This window comes from Rhipicephalus microplus, chromosome 3 (assembly GCF_043290135.1).
Source record: "Rhipicephalus microplus isolate Deutch F79 chromosome 3, USDA_Rmic, whole genome shotgun sequence".
In the NCBI taxonomy this organism is placed as follows: Eukaryota; Metazoa; Arthropoda; class Arachnida; order Ixodida; family Ixodidae; genus Rhipicephalus; species Rhipicephalus microplus.
Genome location: NC_134702.1, coordinates 97,531,334 through 97,546,277, shown reverse-complemented (window position 1 = coordinate 97,546,277; position 14,944 = coordinate 97,531,334). Strand labels below are relative to the sequence as shown.

General features: G+C 45.2%; 1 protein-coding gene across 1 annotated transcript in view; it reads right to left on the bottom strand.

Annotated features, from left to right (window-relative positions):
• Nucleotides 1-238: 238 nt before the first annotated feature.
• LOC119172261 (uncharacterized) overlaps nucleotides 239-14,944 on the bottom strand; it is a 32,150-nt gene continuing 17,444 nt past the window's right edge. The window contains exon 3 of the mRNA XM_037423307.2: nucleotides 239-3,151. Within this exon, the coding sequence (XP_037279204.2) occupies nucleotides 2,771-3,151 (381 nt within the window). The 3' untranslated portion in view covers nucleotides 239-2,770. The remainder of the gene's footprint in view (nucleotides 3,152-14,944) is intronic.

Sequence of the window (14,944 nt, the reverse complement as noted above, 5' to 3'; positions counted from 1 at the left end):
TGTAGTTGGCCCTGGAAATCACAAATCATTGGGTGACAGAGTCATGGCACACTTAACTAGAACAAACAAAAAAGCCATGTAAAGTATAGAGAAAGTTATTTATAGCAATTATGATGAGAATGTGAAGTTCACGAATGCCGCTGGCAGAAACCGAACACCTGTGACCTCCGAATGACACACCGATTTCGCCAGCAATATGCTGACTGCATGCAGCGTAAGGCATCAAAGTACGCAGAACAGTGGTTCAGTGAATCCTTTATTCAATCTATGAAGAAAATACTCTATGTACATGCACAAGCAGGTCAACTGTGCCTCTTATGTACAGGAATTCTCCAACAACATAAAGGCAATCTATGCTTTACACTCCTTTTTCACGCTACTTGACAACTGTTCAACAAGGACAGTGGAGTGTAAAAAAACCACAATGCCATCATATGAACTGTACGCAATCTTCTCTAGACTTTTGAACGCAACTGCTCTACTCATTGTTAGATCTGTCACGCTTTATTTTTCAGCATGCATAGAATCTTTGAAGTACGGTAACGTCTTACTGTGCATGGCATAGACATATACATTGCAACAAAACATTCCAGTCTCTCACTTCTAACACACACTCGCACTTGATGACCTTCTCAGTAACGGTCAAAAATGTAAAGCCACACACTAACGGCTCCCTCTGAATTTGAACAGCGTTCTCAGAACCATTGCTTTTCAAGCACATTAGTATAAATTTCGGCATGACTCCATCATCAAGAAGCACTGCTGGAGAGCTGCACATCTTATGTGTGCAAATATGCACAGAACAATAAAAACACACAATATAGATATTTGACTCTAATATAGAATTTAAACTAAGCAGACAGTGCATTGCAAAAGCGAAATACAAGGCTGCAAAACGTAACAGATGAAAATATGGCTTTAAAAACAAGTAAAAAAAGAACGTTGTTAGCCATAATACCTGAAACTTTTTTTCTTTCAGTGACGCACACAAAAAAACAAAACAAGGCCACCGCGAGTAAACTAGCAAACCTTACTTTGATCGGCAAGTGACCAAGTCTGCTGCAACACTTTTCAAACAGTGTAGGTGCAGTTTTTACAAGGAAAATGTGGATATTTGGCTGCCAGCACCGTAGTAGAAAAAGTGCACATCTCGCTGCCGAATACTAGACCACTAAGTTGAGTGTCTAAGGAATCCACACACTTGGTTTGACACTAAACTGATGGTTCCACACACAGGCTGGCACAAGGTTGACAAAAGACCCAGTAAAATACCATGGTCACTACTTTTTGTTCAACGTAGAAAAACTCGCTGGCCTGGATATAAACACTTCCTTGTAGCATAGTCTTGGTCTCGACTTACAATGCAAAACAAAAACAAAAAACAAAAACAAAAAACAAAAGCATACCAGAATGCCTTTCTGGCACTGCCAAAAAACCAAAAGTTACTCTGCTTTGGCAATAACTGCAGCCACACTGCTTAACTGAAGTTGTTTTGAGGGGTACGTTTTCGCAACGACATAGCAGAAAAGTGGAGCCAGTAATTAACATTGCGCTGAAGTGGCTTTTAAACATCGGAAGGACATAAAAGCTGCTTGCCTTCATTGAAAGAGCCCTTTAAAATGTGGCCCTCGAAATGTAAGGCTGGTGGTATATTCACCCAGCAACTCTTAGGCATCCGATACCCATGTGGTTGAACCGAAACATAGAACTGCCTTAAAAAAAAAATCAAACAATTTGTGACAACTTTATGGGAGTCCAGCATGGAAACGTAAGAGCAGAGCTTAGAAAGGGAAAAAAGAAGATCCAGCCAGTCGAAGTGATCAGAAAGTCCAAGAATGGCAACTAGTACATCAATATACCGAAGTCCCAACAAAACTCCACGGATGTCTTTCAACAATCCAATGTACTTCTGTTTTACAGACTTTTGCAAGCTGACTCATACAGGGTGGCCAAAGCTTCTGCATTGACCATATCCTCACATAATTCTCAATCTTAACTGCACCTAATCAACCAGGACTAAAGCAAACATAAGTGACTGACTGAAATGCTGGAACACTAAATTAGCCTGAAGCTTGCCTTTACAATATTGTGCGACTTGAAGTCTATGAACATTGAAGTAGTCAGGTGGCATCAATGCTGAGATGAGTGCAATCTTACCTGCATTCTCCTAAAGGCAAAGCTGAACTTGTTCGATTAACACCAGGATCATACCATGTTGAAACTATGTACAGTGAGCGGAACCTTTATAGAAAAGCTTTAATTAGGCTATCAAATCTGCTAGTGGTGCTCATAAAAACATCCATGAACTCTTAATGAAATTCCACTCTGTGACCGACACTACAGTAGTGCAAGCTCTCTTCAGACCCCACCTGCAATTGCAATGGATGCTATTCCTTTTGGCAATGCTGTGAGAGCAATAGTATTAGAAAGCAAAGCAAGAGTAATGTTTGGCATCAACATTACATATAGCTTCGTCGCAAAGCTAGCAGTGCTTCGAATGGTGGCACTCGTACTGTTCCTGATACATTCACATTGAATGCATTTCTTCAGAGAAACAAAAAACTGCAAAACTGACTTCAAAACAAGTTTCACTCTAACATTCGATAGGTCACTGTCTCACCAACAAGTCCAAAAGGAGCTCACTTATGCCACAAGGAGGAGTTCATCACACACCAGCAGAAGTCCCTACGACTGAAAAGCGCCGGTCTTTTTCGTCACACCCATCCCCTCGTAAGTAAAGAAATAAAAGAAAACAATGACGCGCCAGAAATCACTTGTGGCCCTCAAGCGTTAACAGTGCTTGGGTGGCTATCACGGAGTCGTTGAACCAGCTTTTGGCGGCCAAGCCCACCGAATCCTCCACAGGGGAGGAGTCCATCACTAACAACATTTCCCCGCCAGGCGCAGTGGCAAGTGTGGGCGTGCCAGAAACCACGATGGGCGCACTGGCCCGGACGAGGGCTGTGGCATCGCCGGCGACAGCGACGGCTGCAGCAGCCGACGTGGGGTCCTGCACCCAGGTCCAGCCACCAGGCACTTCCTGCACAGAGGCCCCTACCTCCAGCGAAAGCGATTCGTCAGGCAGGCACAGCACCAGATTGGCCCCACTTCTGGCCATGGCCTCGGCTGTACCCTCCAGGCACTGGACAGGCTGCACGAAAGGAAGGCAGTCCCCAAACACTCAAGAATAGTGTTCAAGTACTTGCTAAAACATAAGAGACACTGACATAGCAGTCAGATGGATGTAGGTTGTATTCACGTGACGTCAGCTTGGCGGGCGCGGCACGAGAAGTGCACAAGCTGTGCTGGCAACCATGTGGCCACCATTTTGAAGGCCCCCAAACCGGCAGCCGACGGCACACCGGCAGTTGAGTCTAGCGGTTCCTTCAGGTGCACACAAGTCAATGCGGGCACGTTGCTTTTGTTTTATTTCATTTGGATTTAGAAGGTGCTAGATTTACCATTTGTGAAGCTGCTGCAGCCATGAGCTATGCGTTCTCGGCTTGCCTGAGCGTGTACGCAGAGAAACTGGACACCGATGCTAAACAGCAATACACGGACAAGGTAGCTCGCTGCAGTGTGCGTTGACCCATTCTTTTTGTAGAGCGAGGAGGCCGTATTTGACCCCATATTTGTTTCGAAGGTGGAACTCTGAGACATAACAGACTGCTTGGTGCATATAGGACAAGTTTTGTGACGCACGAACGACTCAAAACCAAGAAATCGTTGGATACTTGACTAGTGGGTTTGTCCACGAACCTTCGCTGAAAAAGTTACGGTGACTGTGTCCCTTTGGGCGCAAAAGTATAAGTCCAGTTTACCCGTGAATTTGATACTAGTGCGATGTTTTACAAATCTTCTTGAAGCGTCGGGCTTAACAGCGCTTACGAATTCGCTCGCGAGAACACCATTGCATGGGGCAGATTATATTATGAGAAAGTGCACACGAGACTGAAATTTTGACGAAGTTGGCTCACCCACAGCTTTGATTAATCGAATGATTACTTGAATGATTCACTTGACCAAGCCACGTGTGCTTTGACGCAAGTGTACTGAGCCAAGTCACTTTACCGAGAAAAACAAAAGCGTGTGCCTTCCATTTAAACTCGGAGTGTACCACGCATATGAGTGGTATAACATTAAGTACTCCGCTGTGTTTCTGCCAAGGCATTGAAACTGACTGCATTTACTGCGTTATTGTGATCTCTTTGATTGATATGTGGGGTTTAACGTCCCAAAACCACCATATGATTATGAGAGACGCCGTAGTGGAGGGCTCCGGAATTTCGACCACCTGGGGTTCTTTAACGTGCACCCAAATCTGAGCACACGGGCCTACACCATTTCCGCCTCCATCGGAAATGCAGTTGAGTACTTTAGCCACTAGACCACCACGGCGGGGCTATTGTGATCTCTTTATTTTCATGTTTCGTTCGTATCTGAATTACTAAAAGTTGCCAGAATCTGCACTTGACCGAGTTTTCCATTCGCAGATGAACCACTCTCCTGCACTTACCCCGCAGCCTTGTTAAAATCAGCCTGGCGAGGACGGCTGAATCACTTGCCACGACGCTTCGCTGCAACATGTAGTGTACGACTACATGACCGCGAATAACATTTGGCAAGGAATAAAATTTGCTCGGTTTTGTGTTTTCAGGATTGTCACTCATCCATTTTGTGGTATGGCTGCACACAAATACGGCACAATTAAACTTGATAGCAGATGGTGGGTGCAAAAAACGAATGAACTTTAGTGTCGCGCAGAGGCACACACGTGTACGTTGCCGTAGTCATGGTGGCCGGTAGTAGTGCCTTCCTCGCAATGCCCGCATGCTGTGCGGATAGCCGAAGCGTAGGCTGTAGGGGCACAGAATTGCTCGGAGGTGAATACCACCTATAAGAAAGACCAGTGCACTTACAGCGAAGCAGAGGCTCGTGAGAAAAAGGGAACGTGGTGCCCTGCTTATAGGAGTGTAACTAGGGAGCCTACATGAGCGCCTGTTTAAGCGTGGTGTCAGCCTTTGACCCACTACATGCCGCCAACGCTCCTTCGGCCGCCAAAACACAATGTTGCCAGACGACAATGCTGCACTATCGCGCCATATTGTGGCCCGCACTGCATGTGCGAACGCGTGGCTGGATTTCATACTTGGGAATATGGCCCGGAGTTGACGTCAACACGAAGCAGTAGATGCATCAAGTGTGAAATGTGTGTCGGTGGCGTCCAGCATCGGCGTCAACACAAAACAGTAGATGCATCAAGTGTGAAATGTAACCCTCGGTGTTGTCCAGCGTCGGCATCAACAAATAGAATTAGATACATTAAAGTCCTAGGTAGCGCACAAAAAAAAAAAAACACAACATATCCTAGAGGTGAATGATGACGAGTGGAAGAAAGCGGACGGACACACGAATTGTCGGACGAACGGCCACATCGTAGCACAGACAGACAGATGCACAGATGAACAAACAGACAGACGGTCACACATACGGACGGATGGCGAGATGAACGCACGAACAGAAAAATGCACGGACAGACGGAATGACTGACTGACTGACGAACGGACAGACAGACGGACGGACGAGCCATGCTAAACACTACCGACGGTTACATTTCACACTTGATGCACCTAAGTGTTCGTGTTGATGCCGACGTTGAATGACGCCACCACCAGTTACGCTTCAGCTTGATGCATGTTAAGTGTTGACGGCGACGCTGGACAACCCGACAGACGGCAACGTTTCGAGCTTTGCATGTTACGTGTTGATGACGACGCTCTACGACGCCACCGACTTCGCGCTTGATGCGTCTAATATTCCGTGTTGACGTCGATGCTGAACGTTGGACATTTCATGACCGACGTATCAAAGGATTTTGCCTTGATAAGGTTTAAGCCTGAATAGAAGCTTTTGAAAATTTACTGGATTACGAGTATCTGGGGAGGGGGGGGGGAGGAGGTAGGGCTGGCCACAAAATAGTGGTGCACAGAAAAACTATGCTAAATTTCGCGGAAGCTGGCAAAGCGTGCCTGACAGCCCGTTGATTTTGGCAGAGTTATTATTTTTTTTTTTTCAGAGCACCTTTTGAGATATCTCTACCCTAACAAAAGTGGTGATGTAGGCTCCCCAGTATAAAGAACTAGAACTGCTCTCTGATAGTGCTCTCCAAGGAATGAAAAAAAAAAACTGAAGATATTTTTGTAAAGTTAATAAGTTAATTCTACCTATGACTAATATAACTGTTTGAGGCTCATAATGAAAAACAAGCTTTTATTTGAGCAAGGCAAATGACAATATCACCACTAAAATTGGATACTATTATTTTTCGGCCCACCAGCAGGACTGCGCTTTGGTTCTGTAGCTTCCACAGCATTTCCAAGACAAGTTTTCCTTGAATGCAGTAGCGTCTGGTGATGTCAACTCAACCAGTAGACACATCAAAGATAAAACCGTAGTAACCTGCCTTTTCTATACATAACTAGTGTTGACGTTAATGGTGGTCATAAGTGTGAAGCATTGCTCGACCGCACACAGCAAGAAACAGTGGCATCAGATTAGTGCTGTCATCATCCCGTGAACAGGTGAGTCGCTTATCGGCTGAAGGAAGAAGCTCCATCTTGTTTTGTGCACAGAGCAGACGATTTCTCAACGCATAGTTTACGCGCAATAGCTAACCTAACAAATAATTGTTTTTTTACATATCCAGCAGCCTTATTCGCCTAAACCCGTCGTAGCTTTGATTACTCGCGCAACAGGAAGGGGATCTTAACATGTACACAGTACAGCTGTATGGGGCTGGAACTGGAGCTAGGCTTCTACATCAGCTGTGCATCAGCATACCCCTTCAAACTGCTTGAGTGAATTCTAGCGATCCTAGATCTAGGAAAATTGGGCCACAAAAGAAAATGAACTGCAGGATAATAAATTTTCCAGACGGCAACACGAAGCAGTAGATGCATCAAGTGTGAAATGTGTCTGTCGGTGGCGTCAGGGAGTGGAACAGGGTTCATGGGTTCGGAAGCAGTCCTCTGAGCAAGCAAACGTGCCTTTTGTAGCAGGCTTGGAGAAGCCAGGAAGACCTTTTCCAGCAAGTTTGGCAGTCAAAACATTCAGAGCAGATGCAGCCCTGTTACACAGCACCTGTACAGCAGCATTTGTCGAATGCTGCATTTTTACTCACTTAACGTAATTGTTAATGTCCTTATTGTGATAGGAATTATATAAACACACTACAATATTTTTCTGCTTAACATCAAGTACCCTATAAAATCCAAATTGATAACATACACCCGGGCATTGTATGTTCTACCTGTGTGTAAAAGCACGCAAACTGGGGCAGCGCACCCAACTGAAGCAGAGATCAAACGAGCCGACCTACCTCTGTCTTTCGGAGCACATGCGGTACAGTGAAATGCCGGTATAACAAGCTTCGGGGGGGCTGTGGCAATTTGTTCGTTATTTTGAAAGGTCGTTATAGTGAAAGCCCAAAATTAACCACAAATACTTATTTTCCACCAGCCAAAATGACCTACCTTTGCGACAATGGGTCCTCGAACTCGTTTTTCACAAGAAAAAAACAAATGCTCAAGTGAACACCAAAAAATGCTTAAAGAAGTCCTTTTTTTTTTTTTTTCGACGCATGCAGCACAAACTTTGCAGCGCAAAGGCCTTCAGCCCATCCACATTCCTGTGGTTGTCGGGCCCTCTCCTGAATCAGTAGGCCCGACATGGGCACGTTCTAGGCTCTTACGTCTTTGAACCATGTGAGCACCGCAGTGTCTATTGGCTTGAAGTCACCGAGCCGCAGTCGCTTCCTTGAGGGGACAAGTTGCGACTGATCCTGGCACATCACTATCTTGTTTTATCTTTCAGGATTGTGGCGATTGTGAAACGCGCCACTCCAAGTTTTCGCAACAACAGCCTGCTTTTTGCCTTCCAGTTGCCGAAAAATATCTACTTTTTCGCCTAGCGAAAACTGCTTTCGCTTCTTCATCGCAAGTAGAGATGAACTCATTGTAGTAGCACCGCAGCACGAATGCCTTACTTCGGTGTAGTAATCACCGAAAAGAGATGAACACGACAAGGCCTCCTAGAGCACATGTAGAAGTCACAAAAGATTTTAAAAAATCAAAGCGTCACGGCTGTCATTGCCTCTTCCGAAGAAAAGAAAGAGCTAAAAAAGAAAATTCTTCGCATTTCAATTTTCAATTTCTGCTCCCTCGCTGTCTCAGGTTTTTAATGCCCATGCTTCCTGCTCCACAACTCCCACTCTGCCTCGCTGACCTTGCCCTCTCGTGTTGCCCTCGCCCTCGCCTCTGCGCTTGCAAACCTGCAGCGTCTACGTTTCAAAGATAAGAAAAGTTTCCCCTCCGCACCATCGCTTGTCTTCAGAGAAGCAAGGCGTCCGTTCACTGTTGTCGTCTGCTTGCGTACAGCACAGGTGGTCGAGACGTACTTCAGAACACGAGTTGAAAGTACTGAAGCGTTGTTAATATACCACAGAACTAAATTAGCACTCATTATTCAGAAAAGTTTGGTATTCTGAAGTATGTAGTAGTGAAATATTTTACATTGAGCAATAAGTGATCGGCGCGGAATTTTTATAAAAGTTCGTTATTCTGAAAAGTTCGCTAACATGGTGTTCGTTCTACCGAAATTTCACTGTACCATCTCCCCGCTTGTGAGGCCTGCAATAAAAGCATAGAGGAAGCACTCCGCCAGTCTTGAAAGAGCATGCATAGAGGTGAGGGGGGGGGGGGGGGTCGTTTGAGAAGCAACTATGAACTTTGCCTCAACGGGCATGATCACGAAAGCTGGCGTGCACGCTGGTTCGACAGCTATCAGTGGGCAGCTAGCATACAGTTCAACGTGCAGCACTCTTCATCGCGAAGAGACAGCGAAAAGTGTTGCTCTCCTGGAGTGCCGTATTCTTGTAAACCAGCGTATTATAGAATGACACTAAATCCAAAAGAGTTAGCTGCCTGCCTTACTCCATATAATGCTCCAAATTGTTGCTATTGCATGCATTGTTTCATCTTGCAGTGAGAATGTAACTTTTTAGTACCGTCCAGCTTACATATAACGGCCCCACTTATAAACAAACTTTTGCTTAAAACAAACAATGCCCGCATGACCATGGAAATATACATTCTTTCAATGGCACAAAATCGCACTTAAAACAAACGTCTAAATCGCCAACTTTTGGTTGCAGCGAACGGAGTTCACTTTGGAAACTCCCGGGGCACTACTTTTGAACACTGTAAGCCATCAAGGAAGTGCTCATAGATTCTTATTGTTAACACCGACCCAGCTTTCCTGTTGTCGCTCTCCCAGACCGTTTTTGTCACGCACCCCTCCGTCCTTTGTTCCCCCTCTACTCCAAGCACCCCGCATCGACAGACGAGGCCAGTGTTTTCCCATTGCCCCCGATGTTTCGAAGACCGGTTGGCTGACTAGTCTCCCCTCAGTTGTTCATCGCTGGTGTTGTTACAATATCGATGGCGTCGCCAGCCTATAATGACCAGAACATCTGCCAACAACATCGGCAGTCGGCTGCCCACTGTACTTAAACGTTAGCATCTATCTTTTGTTTGGATCGGTGTCGCATCGTACCAGTGCACACGCTAGCGCTGCCCTACGGACTTCGATGATTCACAATTCATTCTGTGGCATTCTGTATCTGTTCTCGCCCACTTCAAACTTCATACATGTGCAGTAAGGTTATAAGGGTCATTACACGAGATGAATCGCAAATAATAAAGTCGGTGGGGCCGTGCAAGCCTGCCGACACCAAGATGCGATTCCTTGACTATGATGTGCAGGCCGCTCTCTCAAGATTTCCTACGCACGTGTTGCACGTTTCGTGAATTTTTCCAGCAAGCTACCAGACCTGCTTCTTGCATGTTTTGGTTTTCAAGGTCATCTTCTCGCCTTGCGCTTCCCTCTCTTTACTCAATCGCAACACCTTCACCCGCATCGCCAACTCCGCGACGCCTGCCACGTTGGCTCGAATTAAGAAGTTTTTTTCTTTTTTTTTTTTGGCTAGAAGCAGTCCCAGAGCCATTCCACACGTCCCGGCTTGTATGTTGCACATGTGCAGCTTGCTCACTGCTGTTGTGCGTGTGTAGTGAGGATGGCGGACGAAAAAAGCCTTCTGCACCTTTTCCTGCTGCTCAACACAATGATGAAAGTGCAAACGCTAGGCTTTGGCATAACCTGTGCGTTTAAGACTTATTATAGGTGCTGCGTTGTGGAGAGTTTGCTTATAGCTGTTACCACCCAGCAGCCAACTTGCCGCATCAGATGTCTCTGAATTCAGCTGTGGAGATGGTGAACGCAATGTGGCAGGCCACATGTGTGCGAAACTATTTTCGCGGGGCCAACTTCGTCAACATCTGAAGCTTCTGAAGAGGACCACTCCAGCAGGGACTTGTGGCAGCGCGTTGTCAACTCTCACAGCGCGTTTCTCAAACATAATGGCGCAACAACTGTGATAACTGTTAGTTCGAGCAAGTCTAGTGTATACCGAGGCATTCTTTTGACGCACCCTTCCTTGTGCTTCAGCAGCAAGCTGCAAGTACTGAACAACTCGATTTTCATGTGACATTCCAATTTCTTGCTGGCGGATTCATTGCTGCACTCTTAAGGTGAAGCTGTGACTTTTTTTTTTTTTTTTTCCAAACACTGCCGTCTAGTTATATATACAGAGCAGCTTCACCGGGCAGGCGAAGCAATGAATGCGATAGCAACAAATTGTAAGGCTGGCAGCCAATATTTTTAGATATGATATCGTGTTACTTTACAAAGCGGTGTAAGAGAATACAGCTGTGCCAGGGACAGATGCTCTACTCGCAGTCTCTTCCCGTTGAAAGCGAAAAGGGTTCACAAGCTATCTGTTCTGATGCCTGCCATAATGGGTACTGCATCATGATCGCGCTCTTAGAATCGCAGCAGCTGCTGGAACGGTCACAGCCTTTACTAAACAAAAACTGTAACAGTTTCAATGAAACCGAAAAGACGATGTTTCATTCCTGTGTCCGGCCAGAGGCTTGATGGCTGTCCCACCTTGCGGCTAAATTCGGATGCTGTGTTGATACGGCACTGATGAAAGAGCTTGGCGCACCAAGGGTGGTCAGGAGCAGTATGGCGCAAGTAAAAAAGTTTGGCGCACAATAGCGCAGCAAGAACTCCTGCATATTGTGCCTGTATCAGTCCCTCATTTTTTTTCTAATCATCAATGTAAACTGCAAGAAAGGGCTCGCAAGTTTTTCTTTTGCATCCACAAATACTTCATGTGTGTCGGGTTAGAAGAGTCGGTATCGATGGGTCGTCGTATGTTACGGGGTCAGCATAAAATTTCAATGCAATGTTTCACTGAGGTTTGTAATACATTATTTCGATTGGGGTTCTGCTGGTACCAAACTAATGTGTAATAAAATGTGGGTCGTCACAAAACTAGGGGGACATATAGTCAAGGTTCCGCTGTTGCTTCCATAATAAAGTTTCATAATGAAGTGAAAAAGCGGCCCTAAAGCAGCCCTAAATTTTGTCATCTAAATTCGACTTTCTTTTTCTCCCCGCGTAATGATTGCACCCTGAACTTTCCGCATCGACATGTCATGTGCCAAGTCTAGCTGAACGCGCCTATCATTGTTTCTGTGATCTGAAAGCGGGCATCACTATGCTAATGCCGTAAATTTACTGATTTAAATGAAAGCATTCCTTATGTAGATGGAAGAAACTGTTTTGATGCGTGTGACGTACTCACAACCTCCATAACTGACGCAAAGAAGAAAAAAAAATGCGGTGGCTTTGCTTCACGGAGTGCTTCGCTCCGTCAGCTGCCATGTTTGTTTTGACATCCCGCACTGTTACAGCGGCGGCCGCCTGTTGGTCGACCTGTGTTCATCCCGCAGCAATGTTGATTTTTTTTCCTGAGACCACGTTTGTTTTTTGGTGTGCTTTGTGATAGTCTGTTGAAGCGCCGTTTCACCATGGGGCGGTGTGCGAGCTTTACTGCCGCGTTCAAGCTGAAGGCGCTTTACAACGCACTACAGCACAGCAACCGCGCTGCCAGCAGACATTTCGGCGTCGACGAAATCCGGATCCAATATTGGAAAAAACAGCGCGACATGCTCATGGCTACTAACAGCACGTGATGGGCTTTCCGCGGACCCAAATCTGGCAAGTTCCCCCAACATTAAAAAGGGAGAAAGGACTTCCCCGCCAGTTCCGGCTGGAGAACACGCTTCATGCGGAGGAATGAATTGTCGCTGGCATTTCCAACGCGCTCGACAGAATGGAAGATGACCCTCTGTGGGACAGTGAAGATACTCCGGTTCTGACAGGGAATCGTGCAGCGACGACACCGACGCCAGTGATGCTTTAGAGTCTGAATGAACGTTAGGGGGTCAGAGAGGTAAAAAATAAAAGGGCAGTGTGACATGCATGTAGCTCCTGCGTAATGCGTGCATTTTATTACAAAGGTAGGCCTTAATTTACTTTTATTTTTGGTTATGTTCATGATAGCTACCGTAAAAATTCTGATTAGGAACTTTTTTGCGTTTCCGGTGCTCAGAATATTTTTTCACGGAAAATTTACCCCGTGTAATGATCGCATCCTGAAGTTGGAATCAACTTTTTGAAAAAGAAAAGTGCGATCATTATGCGAGTGCATATATATACATATATATATATATATATATATATATATATATACATATATATATTTATTTATTTATACACACACTTTGCAACGTTTTACGAAAACTTGCGTCTTAAGCATTGAGTCGCTTCAGAGGCATCAACTCCTTCAACGGCCGAGCGATGCTACCATCGTGCCTTCATATACAATGACTAGGTAGACTAGGTATATACATATCCCAGAAGTATTTAAGCATAAGATTTACATTTACCCATGCTTGTTTTTTTTGTTTTGCCAAGCTAAGCAAATAGCACTAGTGCAGTGCATCTTTTTTGTGTGTGTGCAAAACTTAGGCGAGGTCAAAGCAGGGGCAAATTCAGAGTAACTTTATAAAAGGTGAGATACGATAGCTGCACTGTATCCAACTGCGCACTGGCGTCCTGGAATACCTGGAAAACCCGGTAGTTCTGTGCAAGCATTGCAGAGTGGTGGTAGTGGCAGTGGTGCACTCTATTCGTGTCGAAGGAACTTTGATACATGCTTTGCTGGGTCTCTTCTGCCTGCAGTCGCGCAAAACAAGGGCAAACAAGTGGGAATATACAAATAATTAGTAACACGGTGGGTTGACAGCCAACTTAATTGCAAATTACAGTCTAACCTGCATATGTTGAACTCTTGAAGAAAAAAAAAAAGAGGTGCAGGTGGGGGAATTACCGGAAAAACCTGCACATAGTCCGAAATTTTTTTCATATATTTACGATGCGAAATTTCATCACCAAACTATATGCGAATCCAAAGAATTTTCAGCCAAGTTCGAGTTTCAGTTTCGGCATCGCGTGGCCCTAACATCATGAGGCCTTTGCATCAGGTAGCGCATCGTTTATTTTCCTCCCTGATGGCGACGATTGTGACATGCTATGTGAGGACTGAAAAAGGAGCATTCGACTGCCTTCAAAAGCAAGATGTTGTTAGTTACGAAAACCATCAGTAACTGCTCTCACAGAGTGTTTGTCATCGACAAGTAAAACGTTCGTGATCGGGGCAAACGGAAGAAAGCCCTTTTTGTTTTCACAGACCCGAAAAGTTTCCAGGAGCCCAAAAATGGAGCGTTTTCTGATGTTGAAGAGACTTCGTTATGGTGCAGTGGAGCACTGGGGCTCTCATTGATACTCGTTCTCAATGTGTTCTGGTGTCACCTCTGAAGCAGTTGCTGCACGACTCCCACGCACCACGCTTGTCATTGGCTCCGGAGGTCATCCAGGCTGCAGCAGTTTGATGGGTGTCTATATAAACCACATCAAGTGCATGCGTATGAAGTGGATGAGGTCTGGAAAGCTGGATGTGACCCCTGCCGAATGGCTGAAAGTGAACTTGCCAGCAATGTTGTACACATGGATCCCGAAGCTTGGTTCTGAATTTCCGAGGGGCTTGTTCGTTGAGCCATTAAAAGTGCTTGATCTTGAGTGCCATTGATGGCACTGAAGATGAGGTGGGGGAGGATATGTTTGACTAAGGAGTTTCAGAATGGAGCGCATCAGACAATGCTGACTAAGTGTGTGAATAAGCGTTTTTAAAAGTTTGCTGTGCTCAGGCTACATTGGGGTGAAAACTATTTATCGCCTTTGCTATCCCCGAAATACACCTCAGACTATATGCAAATACCATCTGTATGCAGGCTTTTACGGTAGTTCAATCTACCAGATAATTCGATATACAGCTTTTAACCCTCTCATGCATACAGAGATATTTATCCTACTACAAATGTAATCTAGTTACTTGCAGCAAGTCACGAGCGGCGGCATGATGTAATGAACTGACACGCCAATGATCCCAACTTGTTTCACAGATGGCACTTGTAGACCTTTCTTACAGTGCCAGATTATAACAGAGAGTAGGCTTGTTTGTGGCCACTGATGTTCGTAAAACAAAGCGTATAATTACCGTATTTACTCGCATATTAGGCGCACTTTTTTTTCAGAAAATCCGGCTCGAAGTTAGGGGTGCGCCAATTACGCAGGGTAAAATTTTCGAAAATTTTTCCAACTTGGTTTTCGCGCTTTAAATCTGCACACTTGTCAAGTAAAAGGCGACTTTATCGTTTACCAATTAATTCAGCATAAAACAAACATACCTACGTACCTTTTAATGAACAAGCGAGAGCCGTCAACTGCACACACACACGTAAAATTTATTTACACAAAAGTCGTAGCTGTTCTTCCTTTTCCCTATTCGGAGTCCGAGTCGGAGAACACACATTTATCCTCGCCGAGCGGGGATTCATTTTCGGTGTCCGAATCATCC